The sequence below is a fragment of the Protopterus annectens genome, chromosome 10.part0 (genome assembly GCF_019279795.1).
Source record: "Protopterus annectens isolate FY-2018-M chromosome 10.part0, PAN1.0, whole genome shotgun sequence".
In the NCBI taxonomy this organism is placed as follows: Eukaryota; Metazoa; Chordata; order Ceratodontiformes; family Protopteridae; genus Protopterus; species Protopterus annectens.
Genome location: NC_056744.1, coordinates 1,836,961,353 through 1,836,986,940, shown reverse-complemented (window position 1 = coordinate 1,836,986,940; position 25,588 = coordinate 1,836,961,353). Strand labels below are relative to the sequence as shown.

The window sequence follows — 25,588 nt, the reverse complement described above, 5'->3', positions numbered from 1 at the left end:
GTGTCTTAGAAACGTCAAACTGTCATGTTGTTTTAAACAAAGAGTTTTAAATAAAGAGTTTTAACTTCAAGCTATGGAGGTGTGTACCAATGGACTAACTTGATTGGTTAACATTCATCATTCACTGAGGTTGCTTCATTGGATGATACCAACTTTTAAACACTGAAACCAGCTTACCTACTTGGATCTGAAGAAGGCTTGAAAAAGCTGAAAGCGCTTGTCCATTGTTTACATCAGAAGGGTTCTTCAGTTTTATGTTCGTTTTTCTATTTTTATGACATCCACATGTTTTAAAGCTGTGGAATTACAACGCCACTTGACTTTTACAAAAGAAAAGCTCTATATTTCATATATTGTGGATTCAACATGGTAAAAGCCTGTTATTGAAACTGTTGTTTTGAAGGTGTCTTTCCGCCATTTTGGTTGTTTAGCAAGTTTTGAATACTCAGATGAAATACTAATACTTGTGGTGCAATGCTCTTCCAATATTTACAGTAAATAAAATTCACATGTACCATGGCTCTGTTTTAGAGTGTTTATTATATACTTACAATCAGGTCCTGACATTCACCTGGTTTAAACTGCTACAATTCATATGCACAGTAGGGAAACATACGATAAACATAATAAAATATGCCTCTGTGTGCGTGCGTGTGTGTGTGTGTGTGTGTGTGTGTGTGTGTGTGTGTGTGTGTGTGTGTGTGTGTGTGTAGCTGTGTAGAAAATAGTGTTCAACTGGCCAGAATTTTGAAGAATACCCAGAATTTCACCTCATGTTTTTGGCCTGTCTATCATACAATTTCTGGTGTTCTGGTAAATTATTAAGGATTATAGCTACTAAATAATGAGAGAAATGTAAGTTTCATATGCCGTATTTTTCAGAAAGTGCATGCTAATGCAAAACCTGTTTTTAGTAACTTCTAAGTTGATAGGACCAATATTTAAAATTCATTCCTGATTTAAGACCTTTACATCCCATTATTTTGACTTTCTCATTAATTCTAATGCATGTGTATGTGTGTTGGTACGTGTGTGACTGCATGTGTGAATGTGTGTGTGTGTGTGTGTGTGTGTGTGTGTGTGTGTGTGTGTGTGTGTGTGTGTGTGTGTGTGTGTGTGTGCGCATCTAAATTGACATTATACAAACCTGTAGTTATTATTTGTAGATGGACTTAAACGTTTCTCAGATGATACTGAAAATGCCTCTGCTTGACCTTCGTGAAGAAGACCTTCAGCGCGGTGACTTGGTCCTCGTGGATGGAATGCCATTAATGGTTTCATGGACAGAGACCTGGGAAAAAGTGAAGCAGTTTCAGGCCGCCAGTGGTGACCTTCTCATTGCAACATACCCTAAAGCAGGTACGAGGCTAAAGAGGTACAATTGCCATTCATTCTTATGTTCCTAAATACACAAGATGCCGTAAAAGTTGTATACTTATGTCTGATAATATGGATGGTCAAGATATGCACTGATAACTAGAAACAGTGACACATTAATGTGCAGTGAGAAAATCCAAAGGACAGTGTCTAACACTGTACTAAACTCTCGTGAAGAGAGAACTCTAAAGCATATATGGTAACTCTGGTGACACTGACCAGCAAGACACCTGATAGATTTTAAGATAAAACCTCTGGTGATAATGCCTAACATGACACTTGGTAGATTTTAAGGTAAAGTATAATGCAAGTAAGAAGAATTTGTGCACAGAGCTCTGCAGTAGCACAGGAACTGTGGACACAAAGCAGAATTCTAGCCCAGTAATTTAACATTGATTAGAGTACTAGCACAGAAAATGTTTGGCAAAACTTAATATTAACATAACAACACAATGACAAGGTTTTATATGGAGAATTTGTGCAACACGTAATATAAAACAGATGCTTCAGGGTCAAAGCATAATACAGCACATATGTTTTCAGTAGCTGAGCTCATATGCACTAATCTAAAATACTGGCAGAACAGCAGAACAGGTTCTATTCCCATACCAGGTACTTGGATTTACTTTTGTATTATGGACACTGCAGGGCAGAATAAGGGGTTCTGCACTCCTCAGTGAGGGGGTCTGCATTCCTTGATGCACAATCCTTTGCATGAGACATTAAACTGAGGCCCCATCTGCCTCAGTTGGTACTAGCTCAGTGGGATGTAAAAGATCCCATGGCATCTATCAAAAAGAGTATGGTATTTTACTGGCAATATCACTCAGTACAATTGCAAACAGTAATACACATTATCACATGTATGTACACAAATTAAAAAATAATTTGCAATAATCATATATAACAGAAAAAAAAGCAAATAACATATATTGTCAGTATTATGCTCCTAATCTTTTTTGCCATATCTGAAAGAGTATTAGTTTTCAAGATTATACTGCAATGACGTCCATGCCTCTGTTTGAGCTAACACTGTGTACAATTTGCACTCCACGTTTCTATCTCATGTCATAGTCCTTATAAAGCTTGTATCATAACTGAATGTTTTTGAAAACTAGTATGCTTACATTCCTAGGGAAACCTTTTGGAAAGAGTAGAGATTGATATATTTATATATCTGGATACTATGCATTTTACATTATTGACATATTAATAATATTTACCCTTTTTATATTGTCAGCCTATTGTCATCACATTAACAATATTCCCTTATTTACCTTACCTTTTCACCCTTCCCTCTATCCTCATTCTTTCTTTTATAACCATTGTTTTATTTCAGCTACCAGATCTTCAGCTTTTCCAGTTTTCTTATGAAATAATCAATCACATCTTTTTATCTATAATACCCATTTTGCTACAAACAATACTTTGTCACATTGGTCACTTTCACATTTCCTTCCATTCTTTACTTTCCAAACATACATATCCATATCCATATTTCTGAAACATTGCCATCTATACTAATTTGTAAACATTCTACAAAACAGTTCGTTCTTTTTACATTCCAAAAGTTTTGTTGTTTCTTAATCAGTACTTTCACTATATTTCCTTTTTCCTCTATTACTTTATGTTTCATTTTACCTTTTACTGGAAATTTATCCAGCAAAATTGTCCGCAGAAAGTCCCCTGCCCATAAAACATCTCAAACTCTTTCCTTCTATTTTTACATCATTCTTTACCTTTTAATTCTTTCAGTGACCATATAATACAATTACTTTCTATTTCCAGTAATTTAACTACATTTTAACTTTTATTACTGAACGTTTTTATATGCCTTCCCTTCCATCTTTTCCTGTTTGCTGCATATTTTCTTCAGCCGTTCATTTTGCATATTTCTCATACTTCATATATATAGCATTTTCCTATGATGTTTGCTTCTGTTTGATTTACATGTCATATTACTCCAAAGAGATGCATGTGTGCTAAATATACTACAGCTTTGTTCATTTAAATCTCCTTCTTCTTTTGTATTATATATCACCGCATTTTAACTGTATTCAGTCCTGAAAAATATCTCTAACAATTCTTTCTCCATCTTTTCTGGAATCATGCACACCCCCCAAAGAATACTAGTTTTTCAAATGTATAAGCTTTTATGTTATACACATTTTCCTTTTAAGTGATAAAAAACTTTCTTTTTCTACCAAATCAATAACTTTTAATTTTTCCATTATTTCTCGCCACTGTCTTATTATACTTTTTTGCTTTCCAAATTTCACTCCTAATATACATATTTCTTTTCAGGTATAACATATGCCATTTGTTTTCTTAATTTCACCAAACACCTTACTCTTCAAACTGTAATTCAACTTTTTCGAATTTTTTTTTCAATACTTACCACAGTTTTTCTTATCTCAACATTATGTTGGCCACAATGTCCAAATAGACAGCCTTTGAAAAACATACAGGTGCTACAATTCCTTTCTCCGTCTTCCATCTTGCTTCTGTCATGCCACAAGTACATGTTTGTATTATTGCTTTCAGCACAAGTATAGAAAGAATTAAGCTCATGGGACATCCTTGTTCAACTCCTCTGTTAATTGTTATTTTTCTTCCCATCCATTAAGTTATTATAATTTTCACTCAGGATTTTTCATAACACATTTTTATTATAGCACTACATTTTCCATAATTTCACATGCCTCTAATAGCATTCACATTGCCACAATGCTTACCCTATCAAATGCTTACAAATCTTACCTGCACGTTTTGTTTCATAATTATATCTGCCACATTTTTACTGTTACTAGCATTTCTTCCATCTCTCTTCCTTTTCCACCAAACTCTCCATCTCCTATAATTTTATTCAATACTCTTTGCATCATTGCATAAAAAATATAAGCTGCATTTCTTAGTGTTATTGGCCACCAATGTTGTATGTCTTTTCTTACACCTGTTTCCATATAAAGTTAATCGCCCTGCCAAATATCCCTTCTTATTTTATACCTTTCTCCAAACACTCATTCATTTTTTTAACGAGCACTTTTTTCACTTTCAAACATTACTTTGTAATATTCATAACTTATCCAGTCCTGGTGCGGAGTCTTCCCTTTACTCACTTACACTTTTATCAAATTATTCCAGTTTAACTTCTAAATTCTTCTAACATTTCTAGATATTCTTTTCACATTTCATTTTTTTCTTTCCACTACTTTTTTAGGCACATTCTATTTACAACTTTTCAATCCACTTCCATAATTTCTTCCTGTTTATATTTTTATTACCTTATTTATCTAATATTGCATCTGTCTTGCTTTCTATTATTTTAACTGCCTTCCCTAAAAGGTGAAATTTCCATGTTTTTCCTTTTAAAATGAATTTTCATCAATACATTATTGTCTATACTTCTCCTATATTGCTTTCATACAATTATTTTTCTCCTGTTCTGTAACTGACTTGTTCTTTTTTCATATCTTCCCATAATTTCTCCATATCCCTTCTAACATGTATTTTCCATTTGGTTTTCAACTTCTGCATTTTTTTCATACATTTTCTTATAAATCACCCACCATTTTTCCCACTTTTCATAATGCACTCTAATCATATATTCTTTCCATGATTTTCTGTTTTTTATTCAGTTCATCCATTTTGCTAACTTTTTTATTTGTTTCCTTCCCTTATTATCTTCCTTAATCTCTTACTATATATAGGCTGTACTATTCTGTGACCCAAACATTCCGTCCTTTGCACTCCATCGCTTCCTTCAATACCGTTTGAATATACTGCATCATCTATTTCAGTTTAAACATTACTCAAACATTCGGTCCTTTGCACGCCATCGCTCCCTTCAATACCGTTTGAATATACTGCATCATCTATTTCAGTTTAAACATTACTCAAACATTCGGTCCTTTGCACGCCATCGCTCCCTTCAATACCGTTTGAATATACTGCATCATCTATTTCAGTTTAAACATTTTTCAAACATTCGGTCCTTTGCACGCCATCGCTCCCTTCAATACCGTTTGAATATATTGCATCATCTATTTCAGTTTAAACATTACTCAAACATTCAGTCCTTTGCACGCCATCACTTCCTTCAATACCGTTTGAATATACTGCATCATCTATTTCAGTTTAAACATTACTCAAACATTCAGTCCTTTGCACGCCATCGCTCCCTTCAATACCGTTTGAATATACTGCATCATCTATTTCAGTTTAAACATTACTCAAACATTCGGTCCTTTGCACGCCATCGCTCCCTTCAATACCGTTTCAATATACTGCATCATCTATTTCAGTTTAAACATTACTCAAACATTCGGTCCTTTGCACGCCATCACTCCCTTCAATACCGTTTGAATATACTGCATCATCTATTTCAGTTTAAACATTACTCAAACATTCAGTCCTTTGCACGCCATCTCTTCCTTCAATACCGTTTGAATATACTGCATCATCTATTTCACGTTAAACATTACTCAAACATTCAGTCCTTTACACGCCATCGCTCCCTTCAATACCATTTGAATATACTGCATCATCTATTTCAGTTTAAACATTACTCAGACATTCAGTCCTTTGCATGCCATTGCTCCCTTCAATACTGTTTGAATATACTGCATCATCTATTTCAGTTTAAACATTACTCAAACATTCGGTCCTTTGCACGCCATCGCTCCCTTCAATACCGTTTGAATATACTGCATCATCTATTTCAGTTTAAACATTACTCAAACACTCGGTCCTTTACACGCCATCGCTCCCTTCAATACCGTTTGAATATACTGCATCATCTATTTCAGTTTAAACATTACTCAAACATTCGGTCCTTTGCACGCCATCGCTCCCTTCAATACCGTTTGAATATACTGCATCATCTATTTCAGTTTAAACATTACTCAGACATTCGGTCCTTTGCACGCCATCACTCCCTTCAATACCGTTTGAATATACTGCATCATCTATTTCAGTTTAAACATTACTCAAACATTCAGTCCTTTGCACGCCATCGCTCCCTTCAATACCGTTTGAATATACGGCATCATCTATTTCAGTTTAAACATTACTCAAACATTCGGTCCTTTGCACGCCATTGCTCCCTTCAATACCGTTTGAATATACTGCATCATCTATTTCAGTTTAAACATTACTCAGACATTCGGTCCTTTGCACGCCATCACTCCCTTCAATAACGTTTGAATATACTGCATCATCTATTTCAGTTTAAACATTACTCAAACATTCAGTCCTTTGCATGCCATCGCTTCCTTCAATACCATTTGAATATACTGCATCATCTATTTCAGTTTAAACATTACTCAAACATTCGGTCCTTTGCACGCCATCGCTCCCTTCAATACCGTTTGAATATACTGCATCATCTATTTCAGTTTAAACATTACTCAAACGTTCGGTCCTTTGCACGCCATTGCTCCCTACAATACCGTTTGAATATACTGCATCTTCTATTTCAGTTTAAACATTACTCAAACATTCAGTCCTTTGCACGCCATCGCTCCCTTCAATACCGTTTGAATATACTGCATCATCTATTTCAGTTTAAACATTACTCAGACATTCGGTCCTTTGCACGCCATCGCTCCCTTCAATACCGTTTGAATATACTGCATCATCTATTTCAGTTTAAACATTACTCAAACATTCGGTCCTTTGCACGCCATCGCTCCCTTCAATACCGTTTGAATATACTGCATCATCTATTTCAGTTTAAACATTACTCAAACATTCGGTCCTTTGCACGCCATCGCTCCCGTCAATACCATTTGAATATACTGCATCATCTATTTCAGTTTAAACATTACTCAAACATTCGGTCCTTTGCACGCCATCGCTCCCTTCAATACCGTTTGAATATACTGCATCATCTATTTCAGTTTAAACATTACTCAAACATTCAGTCCTTTGCACGCCATCGCTCCCTTCAATACCGTTTGAATATACTGCATCATCTATTTCAGTTTAAACATTACTCAAACATTCAGTCCTTTGCACGCCATCACTTCCTTCAATACCGTTTGAATATACTGCATCATCTGTTTCAGTTTAAACATTACTCAAACATTCGGTCCTTTGCACGCCATCGCTTCCTTCAATACAGTTTGAATATACTGCATCATCTATTTCAGTTTAAACATTACTCAAACATTCAGTCCTTTGCACGCCATCGCTCCCTTCAATACCGTTTGAATATACGGCATCATCTATTTCAGTTTAAACATTACTCAAACTTTCAGTCCTTTGCACGCCATCTCTTCCTTCAATACCGTTTGAATATACTGCATCATCTATTTCAGTTTAAACATTACTCAAACATTCAGTCCTTTGCACACCATCACTTCCTTCAATACCGTTTGAATATACTGCATCATCTATTTCAGTTTAAACATTACTCAAACATTCAGTCCTTTGCACGCCATCGCTTCCTTCAATACCATTTGAATATACTGCATCATCTATTTCAGTTTAAACATTACTCAAACTTTCGGTCCTTTGCACGCCATCGCTCCCTTCAATACCGTTTGAATATACTGCATCATCTATTTCAGTTTAAACATTACTCAAACATTCAGTCCTTTGCATGCCATCGCTCCCTTCAATACCGTTTGAATATACTGCATCATCTATTTCAGTTTAAACATTACTCAAACGTTCAGTCCTTTGCACGCCATCTCTTCCTTCAATACCGTTTGAATATACTGCATCATCTATTTCAGTTTAAACATTACTCAAACATTCGCTCCTTTGCACGCCATCGCTCCCTTCAATACCGTTTGAATATACTGCATCATCTATTTCAGTTTAAACATTACTCAAACATTCAGTCCTTTGCACGCCATCGCTTCCTTCAATACCGTTTGAATATACTGCATCATCTATTTCAGTTTAAACATTACTCAAACATTCAGTCCTTTGCACGCCATCGCTTCCTTCAATACCGTTTGAATATACTGCATCATCTATTTCAGTTTAAACATTACTCAGACATTCGGCCCTTTGCACACCATTGCTCCCTTCAATACCGTTTGAATATACTGCATCATCTATTTCAGTTTAAACATTACTCAAACATTCGGCCCTTTGCACGCCATCGCTCCCTTCAATACTGTTTGAATATACTGCATCATCTATTTCAGTTTAAACATTACTCAAACATTCGGTCCTTTGCACGCCATCGCTCCCTTCAATACCGTTTGAATATACTGCATCTTCTATTTCAGTTTAAACATTACTCAAACATTCGGTCCTTTGCACGCCATCGCTCCCTTCAATACCATTTGAAAATACTGCATCATCTATTTCAGTTTAAACATTACTCAAACATTCAGTCCTTTGCCCGCCATCGCTTCCTTCAATACCGTTTGAATATACTGCATCATCTATTTCAGTTTAAACATTACTCAAACATTTGGTCCTTTGCACGCCATCACTCCCTTCAATACCGTTTGAATATACTGCATCATCTATTTCAGTTTAAACATTACTCAAACATTCGGTCCTTTGCATGCCATCACTCCCTTCAATACCGTTTGAATATACTGCATCATCTATTTCAGTTTAAACATTACTCAAACATTCGGTGCTTTGCATGCCATCACTTCCTTCAATACCGTTTGAATATACTGCATCATCTATTTCAGTTTAAACATTACTCAAACATTCGGTCCTTTGCACGCCATCGCTCCCTTCAATACCATTTGAATATACTGCATCATCTATTTCAGTTTAAACATTACTCAAACATTCAGTCCTTTGCACGCCATTGCTCCCTTCAATACCATTTGAATATACTGCATCATCTATTTCAGTTTAAACATTACTCAAACATTCAGTCCTTTGCACGCCATCGCTTCCTTCAATACCGTTTGAATATACTGCACCATCTATTTCAGTTTAAACATTACTCAAACATTCGGTCCTTTGCACGCCATCGCTCCCTTCAATACCGTTTGAATATACTGCATCATCTATTTCAGTTTAAACATTACTCAAACATTCGGTCCTTTGCACGCCATCGCTCCCTTCAATACCGTTTGAATATACTGCATCATCTATTTCAGTTTAAACATTACTCAAACATTCAGTCCTTTGCATGCCATCGCTTCCTTCAATACCGTTTGAATATACTGCATCATCTATTTCAATTTAAACGTTACTCAAACATTCAGTCCTTTGCACGCCATCGCTCCCTTTAATACCGTTTGAATATACTGCATCATCTATTTCAGTTTAAACATTACTCTGCTGTACATCCATTCCTTTTTTTGCTATTTTCAACTCTCCACATTTTATTAACTCTTTCATCGCCTTAATATCTTGTGTTTATTTCCTCTTTATTTCCTTACCTTACAATTAATATCTCCCAACAATAATTATTGCCATAGTTACCATTCCATACTTATTTATTTCTTCAAACATAATTTTCCTTTCAGACAAGTTTATACGTGCATGTATCACTGTTAGCCTGACACGTCTTTCCTTCTACTCATATCACATATTACTGCCCTCCAAGGTACTACTGCTGCCATATCTAATATTTTTATGTCAACACTTCTTATCAGAATCCCTGTCCCTGAGCATTCAGTTCCCACAGACCATCTTCCTTTGCCATATCGCCTTATCTTTATCTTTTTCTCTTTTTCTACTTCACAGTGTGTCCAACAAACATATCGCACCCCTGCTTACGTTTTTTCACCATTCAGTCACTAACAAGGTCCTGATATTTCAGCACTTTCTTATACTGTGTCTGAGACCTTTCTGTCTGCAGAGCAGCCCCTCTTCAGTTACCCCATTTTTTCCAGTAGTTTTTATATTCTCTTCTTAATGTATCTCACCATGATACCTTCTTCTTCAGAAATATATATCTTAAGTAACATTTTCATCTAATGTCCATCTTTTTCACTGCTTTTGTCTTCATTTTCCCTTTGTTGTTCTAACAAAGGGCCGGCTAACCAGAAATGCCCACTATCAATGAATTTTTTACGTACTGGTTTACAATTCCTGGTAGTATGTCCTTTCCACCCACATTGTCTACAACTTCTTTTGTTACAATTGTATACTAAATGTATTATTTCCCCATAATAATAATAATAATAATAATTATTATTATTATTATTATTATTATTATTATTATTATTATTATTATTATTATTATTATTATTATTATTATTATTATTATTATTTTATTATTATTATTATTATTATTATTATTATTATTATTATTATTATTATTATTATTATTATTTTATTATTATTATTATTACTATTATTATTGCTTACCTGGTTAACACATGCGTATTATTATTATTATTATTATTTTATTATTATTATAACAAACAGGTTGCCCCCAGTATCTAGCAGTACCCTTTTTCAATTTAACATTATTTTATTATGTACATGGTGTATTTTCCCGTCACTCGTATTCAGTGTTATTTCACATTCTCCTGTCTAAGCACTTTCTTCATCATCTGCTTTGATAACATCATGTACTTCACTACAAAGAGATTGAATAAAAAGTTGTTAATTCATATTCTTCTGCATCTGATGTTCTGAACTGTGCATTTATTTTTCTTGTTAATTGCATGCTTACATTCTGAACAAGAAATTCTTTCCACAGTGGCAGCATGCTTTTTTTCTCTGATTCATTTGTAAAACATTCTGTTAACAAATAAGTTTCAAATGTCACTTCAGAAAACTCTTCATTACCTAAGTGAATTATGGTTTTAAGGTTTTTTTTAAATCAGAACTCAGTGGCAAAATAATATTAGCCATAATAACATACCTGTTAATAGCTTCATTGTTTTTTGTCCTGACTTTTACCACTTGTTTTCTTTGTGTATTCAGCCACTCGTTGTGTTTCTTTGTAGGCTTGTGCTTCCCGATTCCTCTGTGCTTCTTCTGTCTGCATGGCTCATAATTTCAGCAAAAGCCTTTGTAGTTCTCCTTTCATTGTTTGTATCAGTTCTTCTCACTTTACTTTGTAGCATGTTCATAGGTTCATAGGTTCATAGGTTCATAGGTTCATAGGTTCATAGGTTCATAGGTTCATTGGTGTTTTCTAGGCTAACAACCACAAGGGCCTTTTTAGGCCTAGCCACACATCCCAAATCTCTGCCAAGTTCTGATACCCTTGATAAGTGCAAGCAGGGGCCTGGGAGATGAATCATTTACAGGTTACCTGTGTCCATTAGAGACATACATGCCAAACCAGGGATGAATGTCCAGTCCTTAAAGCTATCTTCTCCAGCAGCTGAACATACACCTAGATTCATACCCTCAGTCCCAGCATTTGTTCTTTCTCTCTAAGCTCATTACCAGCATTTTACAAATGTTCCTCTACTCCTCTTTTCACCGTTGTATTTTAATCAGCCTCGTAGTATCCATCCTCCAGCTCTTCCTCCTGGATTAAATCCATTAAGACTTGCACCTGAAGGCCTTCACAATCACAAAGGGTTACAGTTGCGTATGCCATATTTATATCAGGCTTCACAGACCTGCAATGCTCTCAGCTTTGTATCCGTTATTTTCCTCTCCACTGGACCTCTCTGCATCCAGTTTCAGCCTTCTTCCATCATCTAGTGGCTCAGGCAGAAACGAGTGGGAGGAGGTTCCACAATGTCTTTGCCAAATCCCTTTTAGTCAGTATGAAAACCACCTTGGGTCTCCCCTGAAAAGTACCCACTGGCCCAGGGACTAGCCCAGTCAAAAAGCATAAATAAATGAATAATCCTAATAAAAAGACATTTCTGTAGAAGTCCAGCACCAAAACATAAATGTTGGCAAAACTTGATACCAGGATGGAGACCTTGACAGCAAAACCAAATAAAAGCAAAGAGATCTCATGATAAAACCAGCTATTAACACAAACAACTTGAGGGCACACTGTACCACTACTGTATGGTCATGAGACAAAGCCTAATATCAGGACAGATTCCTTGAGGCAAAGCTTGAGAACAATGATAAGTCCTGGTGGTAACGTCTAATGCAGGTATGCAGACCTCATGAAACAGCCTAATGCAGGTATGCAGACCTCATGAAACAACAGCCTAATGCAGGTATGCAGACCTCATGAAACAACAGCCTAATGCAGGTATGCAGACCTCAAGAAACAACAGCCTAATGCAGGTATGCAGACCTCAAGAAACAACAGCCTAATGCAGGTATGCAGACCTCATGAAACAACAGCCTAATGCAGGAATCATGACCTCATGAAACAGCAGCCTAATGCAGATATGCAGACCTCATGAAACAACAGCCTAATGCAGGTATGCAGACCTCAAGAAACAACAGCCTAATGCAGGTATGCAGACCTCATGAAACAACAGCCTAATGCAGGTATGCAGACCTCAAGAAACAACAGTCTAATGCAGGTATGCAGACCTCATGAAACAACAGCCTAATGCAGGTAGGCAGACCTCATGTAACAACAGCCTAATGCAGGTATGCAGACCTCAAAAAACAACAGCCTAATGCAGGTATGCAGAACTCATGAAACAACAGTCTAATGCAGGTATACAGACCTCATGAAATAACAGCCTAATGCAGGTATGCAGACCTCATGAAACAACAGCCTAATGCAGGTATGTAGACCTCATGAAACAACAGCCTAATGCAGGTATGCAGACCTCATGAAACAACAGCCTAATGCAGGTATGCAGAACTCATGAAACAACAGCCTACTGCAGGTATGCAGAACTCATGAAACAACAGCCTAATGCAGGTATGCAGACCTCATGAAACAACAGCCTAATGCAGGTATGTAGACCTCATGAAACAACAGCCTAATGCAGGTATGCAGACCTCATGAAACAACAGCCTAATGCAAGTATGCAGACCTCATGAAACAACAGCCTAATGCAGGTATGCAGACCTCGTGTAACAACAGCCTAATGCAAGTATGCAGACCTCATGAAACAACAGCCTAATGCAGGTATGCAGACTGCAAGAAACAGCCTAATGCAGGTATGCAGACCTCAAGAAACAACAGCCTAATGCAAGTATGCAGACTTCATGAAACAACAGCCTAATGCAAGTATGCAGACCTCATGAAACAACAGCCTAATGCAGGTATGCAGACCTCATGTAACAACAGCCTAATGCAGGTATACAGACTTCATGAAACAACAGCCTAATGCAGGTATGCAGACCTCAAGAAACAACAGCCTAATGCAGGTATGCAGACCTCAAGAAACAACACTCTAATGCAGGTATGCAGACCTCATGAAACAACAGCCTAATGCAAGTATGCAGACTTCATGAAACAACAGCCTAATGCAGGTATGCAGACCTCATGAAACAACAGTCTAATGCAGGTATGCAGACCTCATGAAACAACAGCCTAATGCAGGTATGCAGAACTCATGAAACAACAGTCTAATGCAGGTATGCAGACCTCATGAAACAACAGCCTAATGCAGGTATGCAGACCTCACGAAATAACAGCCTAATGGAGGTATGCAGACCCCATGAAACAACAGCCTAATGCATTTATGCAGACCTCATGAAACAACAGATTACTAACCTAAAACCCTTGGTGAGGAGTGGGGAAATTAAGTACACTTGTATTATGTATACCATGGAGACAAAACCTGGTTATAGCAAGAAAACCATGGAAGCAAATTCTGACACTAGCATGGGGACCATGAGAGCAAAGTCTAGAACTGGCAGGGAAGCCATCATCATAAAGCCTAATACCCATGTGAAAAGTGAAAATAAAGAACAGCACTAACAAAAATGCTGTTGGCTAACACCTCTTATTATTCTGGAGAATCAAAGTCTGATAATAATATATAAACAAGCCATTACCATCATGGCAACACTAGGTCTATGGTTAATTATTGAAAGCTTAACCACTGAAAAGCACATCATCGAATGCAAAGCATCAACCCTCCATCCATCAAACGTGCACTTCATCGAACCTGTGAGATGGGGAAAGTAATTCATTGGCCAACACTTCCCTGTCTCACTTTTCCCCACTGTAGAATGATTTCAGAGTTGGTATATATAGTGATGGGGGTGTGGGGGGGTAATCCCCCCACATGGGTCGGTTTAAAATACTGCTGTTTGTGAGACAGAAAAGTGTTGGCCAAGTAGTTACTTTCCCCATCTCACAGGTTCGATGAAGTGCACGTTCGATGGATGGAGTTTCAATGCTTTGCATTCAGTGATGTGTCATTTGATGGTTAGTTCTTTTGATGATTAACCATAGGTTCATAGGTTCATAGGTAGGTACTAGGCTATCAGCCTAAGGGCCTATGTAACCCTAGCCAACACGGTCCCCTGGCTTTCACCACCCAAGAAAGTTATTTTCCTGTGCCACTGTTGAGCACAGACACAGAAGTGATCCCTGGGGTGTATTTCCTATTTCCCATCCACTCATCCAGATTTTTCTTGAAGAGTGCTAATGAAGAACTTTGCTTAACATAGTTGGGTAGCCTGTTGCAGAGTATGGGAAGTCTCTGGGACAGGAATCTATCCCTCCAGCATGTCCTGTTTATTGTGGTGACAAGGTTTAGGTCCCTAGAGCATGTAGCTCGGAGGGATTGGGATTTCTTTAGGTGTAGCATGTCCACTAGTTCTGGGTTTGACATAGCTTTATATGTAAGGCAGAGATCACCACGGAGTAGACGATATGCTACGGAGTAAAGTTAGAGAATTTTGAGATGGTCAGTGTAGGACATTTGTTTGAGGCCAGTAATCCTCTCTGTGAGGTACGTCTGTGGCCTTTCCAGCTGCTGCAGATGTCTTGTGAGGTACATTCCAAAAGGGGCATTGTACTCTATAATGGGTCTAATGAGTGTCGAGTAGAGAGGAACAATGACCTTTTTTTTCCTGGATGAGAACCCTTTTATAATGAGGTGTGCCATGTAGAAGGACTTCCTGACTACTGTGGCGATGTGACTATCAAAGGAGAGACTACTGTCCAACCTGGGTCCCAAGGTCTCTTAGCACACATTCAGTGTTAAGTAGATTGCTGCCTATGTGGTAGTTCATGGGTACAGAGTTTTTACCAAAGGGGATGACGCTGCACTTTTTGGCATTGAGTTGAGGCCATGGCTCTGACACCAGGCATCTGGCTCAGCAAGGCCCTTCTGTAGGATGTCCACATCATTTGGGGACTTGACTATGGCTCCTAGTTTGCAGTCATCTGCGAACTTTGTTAGCCAGAGGCCTTCTGTGTTAGCCTGTACTTCAGAGAAGTAGATACCAAACAGGAGAGGTCCCAGGAATGCTTGGTACTACACTTGTCACTGCTTTGAGGTCAGATTTGGAGTCTGCAACTTTTACAGTGTGGGTTCTGTCAGTGAGCCAGTTGGCAACCCATCTTGTGATGTAAGGATTTATACCTAGTTTAGTGAGTTTAGCTATAATTCCAGAATGGGGAATGGTGTTGAAAGCCTTGGCAAGGTCAAGATAGGCTGTGTGAACCACCTTTCCCTCATCTACGGCTTTGGTGACTGCCTCACAGAAGTCGATCAGGTTCAGAAGGCATGATCTGCCTTTCAAAATCCCGAACTGAGTGAGATCCAGAGTTTGGAGATTACCAATGCCTTTGTTAATGAGTTCCATGATGATACGTTCCATGGCCTTGCAGACCAGGCTCATCAGGCTAATAGTTCGATAGTTCCCAGGATCAGTGGTGGCTGCCCCTTTGCGGAGTGGGATAACTGTTGCTGTGCACCATTCAGTGGGCACAAAGCCTGATGCGAGGCTATTATTGAACATGGTGCTTAAGTGGGGAGCCAGTTCATTCTGAAGTTTGTGTAAAACACAGCCTGGGATGTTGTCCAGTCCCATGGATGCTGTGTTTATGGCTTTAGAGAGTGCAGCTTTTACCTGCGTAGTTGTGATTACAGGGAATCTGCATTCTTCCTGTATAGATATGGGCCCCCTTTAGGGGGTCGGGGGGTAAAGTTAGCATTGAACCTATCTGCCAGGATGTTGGCAATATCAGTTGGTTCTTTAATTTTCGTGCCATTGTGCTGTAACTCAGAGCAGATCTGGGTGTCGCCATTGAGATTCTTGACATAGCTTAGAATGCTTTGTGGTTGTCCTTAGAATTAGTGGTGATTTTGTTTTCATAGCTAGCTTTGGAGGATTTTATAAGGGATCTCAGCTTCTTACTGAGGCTGACCAGGGAGCTCCTCCACTCATGGGATTTTACTCTCTTTTGCAACAGTTTCTTCCTTCTGTTGTACAGTTTGTTTATGGCAGGGGACCACCATATTGGTTTCCTTTTTTTGGAGGATAGCGTCTTGGTTCTGTTTGGGATAGCATGATCCATGCACTCATGTAAGTGCTTATAGAGTGCATTTGTGTAGGATTTAGCAGTTGTAACTGTATTGTCCATCTGCATGGGTGTCATGAAGTTCACTACTTCTATCTTAAGAAGCATGAAGTTGGCTTTGGAGAAGTTTTTTACCATGGTTTACTTAATGGGATGTGGGGGCGGGATGTGGATATCAAGGGTGATTAGCTTATGGTTGAATCAGACCAATGAGGAGTTGACTTCAGGTGTAGAACACCGGTCACTCATGTTGGTAATGACTAGGTCTAGGATATTGTTGCCCCTGGTGGGGGTGTGAATAAGTTGATCCAGGGCATTGGAGTTTATGAATTCCAGAAAGCGTTGAGCTAAGGAGTTGGTACATGAGTAGTTTTCCCAGTTAATGGTGGGGTAGTTGAAGTCACCCATTATTAGGGTGTTTGGTTGAACCCTAATATTTTCCAGTACATCAAGAAAAGAGGAGTGGGAATCCTGGGGCATGGTGGGTGATCTGTAGCAAGCTACAATTTGGATTGCAATTTTGCCCAGAGTTAGTTGCACTTGGATAATCTCGGATGCATTATGCTGAGCAACTAGCCTGGAGGTGTGGATATCCTTAATGAATATGGACACACCTCCGCCTTTGGTGTTTCAGTTCAGGTTACATGGCCGAAAAGTGTGGTATGAGTTATAGACCCAGAGACACTAAGTAACCCACTGCTAATATACAGACCTTGAAAACAAAGCATATTGCTGTCACAGGGGGATGTTAGCAGAGGAGGCAGACACTGAGACAAAGACCAAAGTGCAAATCCAAAATAAATCTGTGAAGGTCTTGGGGTCAAATCTGAGGACTGGTGATACTTCCAAGATGGCTGCACACAGATCAGCAGCTTAAATTCATCTCTTCCAGTGCAAAAAAACAAACTGAAAAATAAGAGCTAGTAATTCTGCCAGCTTGAGTAACATTCAGTGACTGGCTAGTAAGTATATTGCCTGGATGCCAGCAAAGAAGAAATGTAGAGAACCTGAAAAAATAATCTAGAAAAGGCAAAGAGAAAACACTGACTGGGAAAATCCAGCAGCTGTTCAGAAAAAAGCAGTTCAAGCTTCAGCTTTGGTACAAGAGATGCTCTCCAGTAATTTAGAGGAAAAATAAATTAAATGTACTTGGATGTGATTAAAATAAATGTAGTACTGAAGGATTATATAATAATTCATATAACATAAGGTTGGAAAAAATAGAAAATGCTATTCAGATGAAGTCATAAAACTGCAAAAATCAGACTGAAATGAAAAAAAGGCTGACTGAGTGAGACTTCTCAAGAAGAGCTTTTTTTTTAAAAAATGTTAGAGTTGCAACACAAAGCATGCAGAGAAAACTTGAGATTTTCCACTCTACCAGTGAAACTGAAAGGAACAGACTGTATTAACTTTATGAAAACACAAATAAGCAACTGGACTGGTGTTCCACAGCAGAATTTGTTAATTGAAAGGACACATTGAGTGTATACTTTAAATATTAAAATGAGAAAGCAGCCAAGACCGGTAATAAAAAGATGAAATCATACCAGTAGAAAGAGTTCAATCTTAACAAAACTGGCAGAAGGGAACAAGCATCAAAATCAGAGAGCACAGAGTATTTGTGGAAAATGATTATTCACTGTACACCAGGCAGAAGGGAAGCAAATTTATCCCAGCAATCAGGGAATGTCAACAGAAAGCTATGAGATTCAAACTGCTTTATCCAGCTGTCTTCAGAATAGTTTTTCTTGGAAGATCAATACTGAAAGAACAATACATACAAGTGAGAAATGAAGTTTGAAAGGTGGGAGAACTTAAATGAGCTATGTAATGTTTGAGTAAGAAAGATTGGGTAGATTATAAGTGATGTAAAGTGTTTGCAACTAGGAGTGTCTCAGTGTGGTTTGTTTTCATTTGTATAAATGTATGATTTTCTATCCAGTAAGTGATGGTTTAATAAAGATGTTTGTTGTTTAAAAAAGGCAGGAATTGAATAATGTATGTAATGTTGCTTAGGTTTCCTGAATTCATAAATTCCAATGCCCTGGATCAACTTATCCACACCCTCACCAGGGGCAACAATATCCTAGACCTAGTCATTACCAACATGAGTGACTGGTGTTCCACACCTGAAGTCAGTTTCTCGCTGGTTAGATATGACCATAAGCTAATCACCCTAGATATCTGCATCCCACCCCCACCCACCATTAAGGAAACCATGGTAAAAAATTTCTCCAAAGCCAACTTCATGCTTCTTAAAACAGAAGTGGTGAACTTCATGACACCCATGCAGATGGACAATACAGTTACAACTGCTGAATCCTACACAAATGCACTCTATAAGCACTTACACAAGTGCATGGATCGTGCTATCCAAAACAGAACCAAGACGCTATCCTCCAAAAAAAGGAAGTCAGTCTGGTGGTCCCTTGCCATAAACAAACTCTACAACAGAAGGAAGAAACTGTTGCAAAAGAGAGTAAAATCCCATGAGTGGAGGAGCTCCCTGGTCAGCCTTATAAGATCCTCCAAAGCTAGCTACGAAAACAAAGTCACCACTGATTGTAAGGGCAACCACAAAGCATTCTATATTCTGTATGTCAAGAATCTCAATGACAACACCCATATCTACTCTGAGTTACAACACAATGGCACAAAAATTACAGAACCAACTGATATTGCCAACATCCTGGCAGACAGGTTCAGTGCTAACTTTACCCCCCCCCCCCAAAGGGCCCATATCTATACAGGAAAAATGCAGAGTCCCTGTAATCACATCTATGCAAGTAAAAGCTGCACTCTCTAAAACCAAAAACACAGCATCCATGGGACCGGACAACATCCTAGGCTGTGTTTTACATGAACTTCAGAACAAACTGGCTCCCCATCTAAGCATCATGTTCAATCACAGTCTCGCATCAGGCTTTGTGCCCACTGAATGGTGCACAGCAACAGTTATCCAACTCCACAAAGGGGGAGCCACAACTGATCCTGGGAACTATCACCCTATTAGCCTGATGAGCTTGGTCTGCAAGGCCATGGAACGTATCATAATGGAACTCATAATCAAAGACATTGGTAACCTCCAAACTCTGGACCCCACCCAGATCAGGTTTTGTGAAAGGCAGATCATGCCTTCTGAACCTGATTGACTTCTTTGAGGCAGTCACCAAAGCCGTAGACGAGGGTAAGGTGGTTCATACAGCCTATCTTGACCTCACCAAGGCTTTTGACACCATCCCCCATTCTGGAATTATAGCTAAACTCACTAACCTAGGCATAAATCACTACATCACAAGATGGATTGCCTACTGGCTCACTGACAGAACCCACACTGTAAAAATTGCAGACTCCAAATCTGACTTCAAACCAGTGACAAGTGGAGTATCACAGGGCTCAGTCCTGGGGCCTCTCCTGTTTGGTATCTACTTCTCTGAGGTACAGGCTAACACAGAAGGCCTCTGGCTAATGAAGTTCACAGATGACTGCAAAGTAGGAGCCATAGCTGAGTCCCCAAATGATGTGGACATCCTACAGAAGAGCCTCACTGAGACAGATGCCTGGTGTCAGAGGCATGGCCTCAAGCTCAGTGCCAAAAAGTGCATTGTCATCCCCTTTGGTAAAAACTCTGTTCCCATGAACTACCACATAAATGGCAGTCTACTTAATGCCAAATGTGTGATAAGAGACCTTGGGGCCCAGGTGGACAGTAGTCTCTCCTTTGATAATCATATCTCCACAGTAGTCAGGAAATCCTTCTATGTGGCACACCTCATCACAAAATGATTCTCATCCAGGAAAAAAAGAGGGCATTGTTACCCTCTACTCAGCACTCATTAGTCCCATTATAGAGTACAATGCCCCTTTTGGAATGTACCTCACAAGACATCTGCAGCAGCTGGAAAGGCCACAGAAGTACCTCACAAAGAGGATTACTGGCCTCAAACAGATGCCCCACACTGACCATCTCAAAAAACTCCAGCTTTACTCCGTAGCATATCGCCAACTCTGAGGAGGTCTCTGCCTAACATATAAAGCTATGTTAAATCCAGAGTTGTTAGACATGCTACACCTAAAGAAATCCCAATCCCTCTGAGCTACACGCTCTAGGGACCTGAACCTTGTCACCACAATAAACAGGACATGCTGGAGGGATAGATTCCTGTCCCAGAGACTTCCTATACTCTGGAACAAGCTACCCATCTATGTCAAGCAAAGTTCCTCATTAGCACTCTTCAAGACAAATCTTGATGAGTGGACAGGAAATAGGAAATATACCCCGGGGATCACTTCTGTGTCTCTGCTCTACAGTGGCACAGGAAAATAACTTTCTTGGGTGGCATAAGCCAGGGAACCTTGTTGGCTAGGCTTACATAGGCCCTTGGGCCGATAGCCTAGTACCTACCTATGAACCTATGAACCTATATAGCAATATATGTGAAGTATAATGTTTATTATGTTAATATAGATTGATGACTTTTATACAAATGCACATTTGCCTATGTCACAAGTGATAAGTCAATGAAGGTATTTGAAAAAAAGACTTTTTATGCAGAACAGGATAAGGAGGAAATACAAAAGTTTATCCAACAAAATGTTAGCCATCAAAAAGAAGGGGACTCTGCTTCTCATTCGTCTGAGAATACAGGTCATAAAGAAATTTTGCCGATGAACTCTTTTCCAATGTTCCAAAGTAAAATGTTTGAGAGACAGAAAAAAGCACAGGATATGACCACAAGAATTAGGAGTACGTTGAACTTGAACCAGAGTCTGGTGCTGGGAGACTGAGATGAACAGAAAGAAAACCAGTAACACAGAAATTAGTGAATAAAGGCAAAATTATATATCATTATAAATTATTAAATTATATATAATTTTATTATATAAAATTATAAAGCCTGAATCACTTTTATGAAATATGGCTTTGCAAGAAAAACTGGCTGAGAGAGAGTGGACTTCTGTTGATTTAAGAGTGGACATATACCTCACTTTATGTCATTAATGTTTATAAGGACACTAAAAGGGAAAATGTAGCTTTAAGTAAACCAATTTTTGTTCTTAATAGTATTTGTATAAAAATTTCATGCTACAAAACTACATGTTATATAGTAAAACAGCTTTGTGTAGTATGTAGTCAAGGGTGTTTTAAATGTGGGGTGTGGGGGTCTTTTCAGTGACTGTTCCGTGTGATAAAGATATTAAAGTAAAAAAGTATTTTTATTTGTAATGAATATAGTCTTTATAATGTAAAAAAAGAAGAAAGGTTGGACGAAAGCAAGTTTAATTTAATATGCTGTAATCTTGGGCTACTGGAGTAGGGATTAAAACTGCAGTGATTATATTATATGTCGTGTTGAGATATTTTCTCTTACTTTTCCAAAGGCCTGGATTGATGCCCTTGGCTTAATCTTAAAACACGTGTTTTCTCTAAACAAGGTTTGAAAAATAAGCCAAATGATGAAAGCCATAGGAATGGCTTAATCTTAAAACAAGTGTTTTCTGTAAACAAGTAGGCTTGAAAAATAAGCCAAATGATGAAAGCCATGGGAATGGCTTAATCTTAAAACAAGTGTTTTCTGTAAACAAGTAGGCTTGAAAAATAAGACAAAATGATGAAAGCCATGAGCAGTGCTAAGTTTTTTTTTTTTTTTGCATATTAAATATTAGCTTGTTTTATTTTTTTAAGCAAATGTTTAGTGGGAGTCAAGAAATCTGCAGTTGAAGGCAGTTGTACATTCTGTTCTGTCCTGGAAGAAATTGACAAAGATTCCCTCATGCATCTGCATAGCTGTTAGCTTTTTTTTTTCTCACCTTTGACTATGTTTCCATAGAGACAAGCTGTCTGTACATGTAAGCAATTAATCCTGAGAGATCTGGGATGTTAAATAGGGAGTGCCATTGGAAATGCTTTCTTTAATACATTTTTGTGTTTAATATATTTACTTGAATAATTGCCTTAAACCACAGTATTTAAGTGCAGGAGGTATGACAGAATAGGTATAACATGTAAAGGCTGAAAAGCTGAGGTACTAGAGGAGTTATTTATCTGTGTTTATACAATTAGTATGTTTATTTTGTGCTGTGCTTGAACTTGGAGTTTTGGAGAAGTGTTCATTTGTGCTGTTTTTTTTTAATTGTGAAGCCTTTTAACTGAGCTGAACTGTGTCTGCTTTGGATATCTGGAATTTTATTAAAAACTGAGAAGGTAATCACTGACTTTTTCTCATTTTGTGATGTGTATTGTAGATCTGAGCATTTTTCTTGAAGGAAATGCAAAGTTTATAGGTACAAGGGCAAGCAGTTCAGTAAAAAATAAAGTTTGAAATTACTGGAGGTGAATATGAGACAGCAGATTCCCCAACAGTCTTAAAACTTTAATGGGTTTAATAGAATAGTGTATACTTTAATTACTTTTATTTAAGATAGTCAGTGCACTTTTTGTTAAGGCTAAAGTTAAAGTTTATGTTCAAGCATGTACTTTAGCATGTATAACCTTAATTTTAGGTTTGATAATGGCTGTGGGTGTGACAAGAAACACATGTTTAAAAGATCAGCCTGCCACGCATTAGTGTGTGCATGTAACATGAAAGTTGAAAATACACGTTCAAAAGCTGTCATATATAATAGGTGGGATCAGTAACATCTTATCAGAATGGATATGATATCTATATTATTGTGGAATGTAAATGGCTTAAAAGGTAGAGACAAAAAGATAAGAATATTGAATTATACTAAGAAATGCTGAGTGCAAATGGCAATGTAACAGGAGAGACCTTTTGAAAGAAATGAGCAAAGAAATTTGATAAAGAAAGGATTTCAGGAAGGGTAGCCAGCAGACTATCATGGTCAGAAGATGAAAAGGGGAATAATTACATTATTGGCGATAGAAGAGGGGAAAAAACGTAACAAAGGTAGCTTAGTGGTAGTAAGGGGCTACTGGCAAGGAAGGACAATTATGCTGGTATGCATTTTATACTCCACCAAAAACTACTGAAGAAAATTTTGGGAGAAATAATCAGCTTTCAGCAGGGAATATTACTTATAATTGGGAACTGGTACATGATTTGCAACTGTGAGGATATATCTTGCGGACCAAAAAGAGAAGATATAACAAAAGAGGGTAGATTTCTTAAGAAATGTATGAAAATATTTAGTATTGAAGACATGAATTCATGAGGAGGAACTTGGAGAGAATTTATGTATTATTTTCCGAGGTACAATAACTGGGTTAGACTAGATAGAAATTATATTTCACAGGAACATTTGCATTTCATTGAAAGGTTTGACACACATCAAATAATTATTTCAAATCATGTACCAAAAAAACTAAGATAAAAATGCAGGGTAATAATCTAAAAATGAGACACTGGTGCCTTCCCACCTACCTGTTAAAAGAGAAGAATTCAAGGAATGGGTCATGGAAATTATTCAAGCATTATTAGGGAGGAGGGAAATGCCTTCTGAAGTTATAGCTAGCAAGTAGGATAAAATGAAAATGGAATTTAAAACATAGGGTAGAAATAAAAGAAAAAGAGATATAGTTAAGAATGATTTAGAGGGGTGACTAAGGTTAAAGTATTGTAGAATAAGGGGAATGTCACAGAACAAGAAGAGGCACAACTGCAGAGTGCTAAAGAGAAAATAAGGGATAATATGCATGAGTTTAGAAACACTGCTGCTAAGCAACTGTTTTTTTTTTATAATAACTCTGGAGAATAAAAACGTTAAGCATGATGACTTAGGAACAGAAAGAAGAAAGGGTTGTCTCCAGACGTAGGGAGCCAATAACAAGAAAAATAACCAATGATTATGTAGAGCAGTTAGAGATATTGTGGAAAATTATGAAAATCTGTATAAAGCAGAGAGATGTGGAACTCATGAAAAAGCACACATGGAAATATTTATGGAAGGCTTAAGTATTCCAAAGTTTGAGGTAGATGAAGCTTGACAATTAACAGTTAAGATAGGAGCAGATGTGATAAAAATGGTAATGTGCCGGAAAGTCTCCAGGAACAGAAGATATTATTGCAGATTCTGCAAACCTGAAATAAGTGTTGTTAATAGCTGAAGAAAATACCACAAGATGCATTCTCAGATCCATAGAGTCTACACAGAAGGATCTAATTTCATTCTCTTTCTTTATGTTTTGCTTCACTGTAGTACCAGCTATTCTGATCTGTAGTACTATGTAGTATATGTATGTTTCTTTAAGAGAAAACCCTGCTTCCCCTATCTTTTCTAAACTTACAATAGCATCATCATCTGGTTGACCAATAAAAAGATGCCATGTCACCAGAACATTGAGTAATCAAGACCATCAGCTCCACTGACATAATGAACTACAACCCATTGATCTGAGTTTGATTAGTGCCTCAGTCACATGTTAGAGTTGAGGTAGGGGAAGGAGTGGGCCATATTGTCCTGTCAGCTCTTGTCTGTTGGGTTGGTGGGAGTGCATATCTGTGGCACACAGTCTCATGGTACAATCCCCACTAGAGACTGGACACCACGTGAGAACACTACCTTCAAAAGGTACAGGGCTGTTCTGAGGTGTTACATTACTTGAAGAGGTGAGTAAGATATCCTTGCTGATGCCCCCTTGTGCTGAAGTCTAGAGCAGATTACTGGGTAAGTGCCATGGGGTTAGGGCTTAAAATTAAATCACCCTGTCCTTGATAGATGGTGGCACCAGTCATCATTGTTCAGTTCTTACCTCTAGGAGGAAAGAATGTGCTGTGGGTCTGTTGCCTCCTGGGTAAACAAATGGGCTGATTCACTATATGTGTATGTGTATTTGTGTATGGGTGTGTGAGTGGGAGAATCTTGATAGTCGTGAGTGGAAGAATCAAAACATAAGGAAAATAAAAAAATGAGTAATCTAGATCTGAAATTCTCATT

At 37.9% G+C, this 25,588-nt stretch overlaps 1 protein-coding gene across 1 annotated transcript in view; it reads left to right on the top strand.

The window, feature by feature from the left end:
• Positions 1-1,170: 1,170 nt before the first annotated feature.
• The window catches only part of LOC122814088 (sulfotransferase 1C4-like), a 345,308-nt gene continuing 320,890 nt past the window's right edge, over positions 1,171-25,588 (top strand). The window contains exon 1 of the mRNA XM_044086697.1: positions 1,171-1,359. Within this exon, the coding sequence (XP_043942632.1) occupies positions 1,188-1,359 (172 nt within the window). The 5' untranslated portion in view covers positions 1,171-1,187. The remainder of the gene's footprint in view (positions 1,360-25,588) is intronic.